General features: G+C 35.0%; 1 protein-coding gene across 1 annotated transcript in view; it reads left to right on the top strand.

The window, feature by feature from the left end:
- cpdb (carboxypeptidase D, b) overlaps window positions 1–1,595 on the top strand; it is a 13,824-nt gene extending 12,229 nt beyond the window's left edge. Inside the window, exons 20-21 of the mRNA XM_016469470.1 lie at window positions 710–806; window positions 1,059–1,595. Coding sequence (XP_016324956.1) covers window positions 710–806; window positions 1,059–1,270 — 309 coding nt within the window. The 3' untranslated portion in view covers window positions 1,271–1,595. The remainder of the gene's footprint in view (window positions 1–709; window positions 807–1,058) is intronic.
- Window positions 1,596–3,069: the final 1,474 nt, after the last annotated feature.

Raw genomic sequence — 3,069 nt, 5'->3', positions numbered from 1 at the left:
AAACTTGAAATCGCATCATATGACCCCTTTAAATGTAGCCTACATTTTAAACACAATATTGTCAATCTTGTTTGTTATATCTTACAAGGAAATAATAGTTCCAACGAAATGGTTGGTGAATGAATCTGCAGTTTTGAATGATTCGGAGAGTACTGATAATCGGAACTGATTAATAACCCTTTCATAACTACAACCATTTGCTTCGTTACTGAATGAATGAATGCTTCGCCTTGCTCATTAGACAGTGACTGGCCGCCACCTACTGGCGATTTTAGTACCCCAAATTTTTTCACTCAATCTGATTTTTTTTTTCCACCACTATGTCCCTTTAGGGGCTCCGTAGTTAAACGCAGCAAACAAGAAACAAAAAAATGTCAGTTGATTTCATGATGAGTTTAAAATATATTATAGATAAAATATATTAAACTATTTAAATATAAAATTATTATTATTATTATTATTAATTAACAATATTACGGTTTATTGTATTTTCATTAAATGCAACCTGGGCGAGCACTTTAAAACATAAAAAAATATATATATCTTATGGATCCCAAACATTTAAATGGTATTTTAATAATAAAAAAATAATAATTTTATTACATGGTGTATAATATTGGGCTATGAGTTGATAACACTGCTTCTGTCCAGCAGGTGGTGAAATTACACACGTATTACTATTATCTCATTCTCCTTCCTGTGGTTTTAGGTGAATATATCCTCAGACAAAGTGACCAGCCCCATTGTGATCGACTTTACAGCGGACAGGGCTTCCCTAAGCCAGGCAGTCTTTGTAATTGCCACAGGTATTAAAAAAAAAAAACACTTTAATCCTTACTCTTTTCTGTTTCCAGTGATCTTATTGGTCAAAAAAATCTTATTCCAAGTTACTATATGCAAAATATAATTTATTTATTTTATTTTTTTCATTTTAAAATATAAAATGTTAACTTCTAAAACTAGGCTGTAGTGATTGTTTAATTACTGCTGCTTGAAAAATCCTTCATGAGTGAACTGAACTAATAAATCCTGTCCTGAAATTCTTCATCCTCCTCTAGCCTCTTTGATGAGCGTCTTGATCTGCGCTCTCCTCATCTGGCACCTTCGCTCTGCCAAGTTCAGCCGCATACGAGACGGGGTTCGTTGGTTGCGTCGTAAGAGGGACGTCCTCCAAATGGAAGCAATGGCTTCAGAGAAGTCACCCTTGCGACAGGAGTTCCTGGATGAGAGCGAGAGTGAAGATGACCCTTTCCTTGTGGAGGGTCGCTGAATGTGCTGTCACAGTGTTCAAGAATAAAATGTCATTCTGTCTTTATAGTACATCAAATGACTTTGTGAACGACAGATGCAGATCTGTCAACGTTTAGTAAACAGTGTATTTTTCAACCTCTGGTCTCCTAAACTTCATATAATATATGCATTTACCAAGCTTGTTGCTAGTGGTGGATGCACAGCTAGTCAGGTGTTCAAGCGTTTAGGTCATTGGATTAACAGCAGGTGGCAGTAAAGCACCTAGACATTTGACAAAAGAAATAAACAAATGGGAATGGGGTGAGGACTGATGTTGCATCATATAATGGCTAAGCATCGCTTTCACTGTTACCCATGAAGTTACAATCCCTATACGAACATAAGCACTGAACTTATTTTGAACTATTCATGCTACTTAGATCATTCATGAGGTGTGCTAACTATAGTACTTTTATAAGTGATCAGATTTAAAGGGATAGTTCACCCAAAAATGAAAATTACCTCATGATTTACTCACCCTCAAACCATCCTACACTCTAAAAAATGCTGGGTTATTTTTTTTAACCCAGATGCTGGGTTCAGGCTGTTGGGTCATTTTATTGGGATGTTTTAAATATTTTATCCAGGTGCTGGGTAGTTTTTCTACCCAACCGCTGGGTTGAGCCTGTTTCCAACGAAACAACCCAGCTGCTGAGGTACAGTCAGTGTGCAGGCTTTTTGTGTCCTTTACAAGCAGAGGTGGATTTAGTGATTTGGGGGCCCCAGGCAAAATATAGGAATGGGGCCCTATATATTTGCACACATTTACCTAGATCGACCTTGAGGTTCATTTTTTGTTGTGATGCTTGCTGCTGCACAATGATGCCCCATAATTGTGTCCAATGTTTCTACATTTTTCATGTACTGTACATGTTATAATGGATTTCTTTCATGTTGTACACCACGAAATAGCAATTGATGTACTGTTGAGATACAGGTTTTCACAAAAACTAAATAAACTATAAAATGATAACCCTCACAACTGAGCCTTTAAACCGTTTTTTAAAGAAAAGGGATGAGTCAGAAGTATAAATTATATTAATTTAAAACGGGGTTATGTGGGTGGATTTTCGCATTGGTCTGAACAAAAACTGAAGACTGGATTATTGAAATACTAATAATATTTATTAGGCCTAATACCGAATTGGGCCTCCAGTGTCACTGTTATAGTAGCCTACATTAAGCCACATTAAGTGTTTTAGAATGTCCCAAAACCGTGCCTTAAACTATAAGCAAAGCTGACTGTATTTGAACTTGAGTCCAAGTTTAAAATAAAGCTCTATGAACCACTCCATTATGAACGTACGAGCTGTATGAACCACTAACTTACAAGCTGTAAAGTAAACAGGAAGTGTTTGTCCGAACTCAACTGGTTTTGCGAGAGAACGCAAATATCTTTGCGAGGGAACGCAAAAAATCTGACATTTTTTCCTCCCACCCCAAATTTTTTCACTCAATCTGATTTTTTTTTTCCACCACTATGTCCCTTTAGGGGCTCCGTAGTTAAACGCAGCAAACAAGAAACAAAAAAATGTCAGTTGATTTCATGATGAGTTTAAAATATATTATAGATAAAATATATTAAACTATTTAAATATAAAATTATTATTATTATTATTATTAATTAACAATATTACGGTTTATTGTATTTTCATTAAATGCAACCTGGGCGAGCACTTTAAAACATAAAAAAATATATATATCTTATGGATCCCAAACATTTAAATGGTATTTTAATAATAAAAAAATAATAATTTTATTACATGGTGTATAATATTG

This window comes from Sinocyclocheilus anshuiensis, unplaced genomic scaffold (assembly GCF_001515605.1).
Source record: "Sinocyclocheilus anshuiensis isolate Anshui unplaced genomic scaffold, SAMN03320099.WGS_v1.1 scaffold1487, whole genome shotgun sequence".
Taxonomy (NCBI): domain Eukaryota; kingdom Metazoa; phylum Chordata; class Actinopteri; order Cypriniformes; family Cyprinidae; genus Sinocyclocheilus; species Sinocyclocheilus anshuiensis.
The sequence above is the reverse complement of the archived record's forward strand: the minus strand, read 5'-3'. Positions and strand labels throughout refer to the sequence as shown.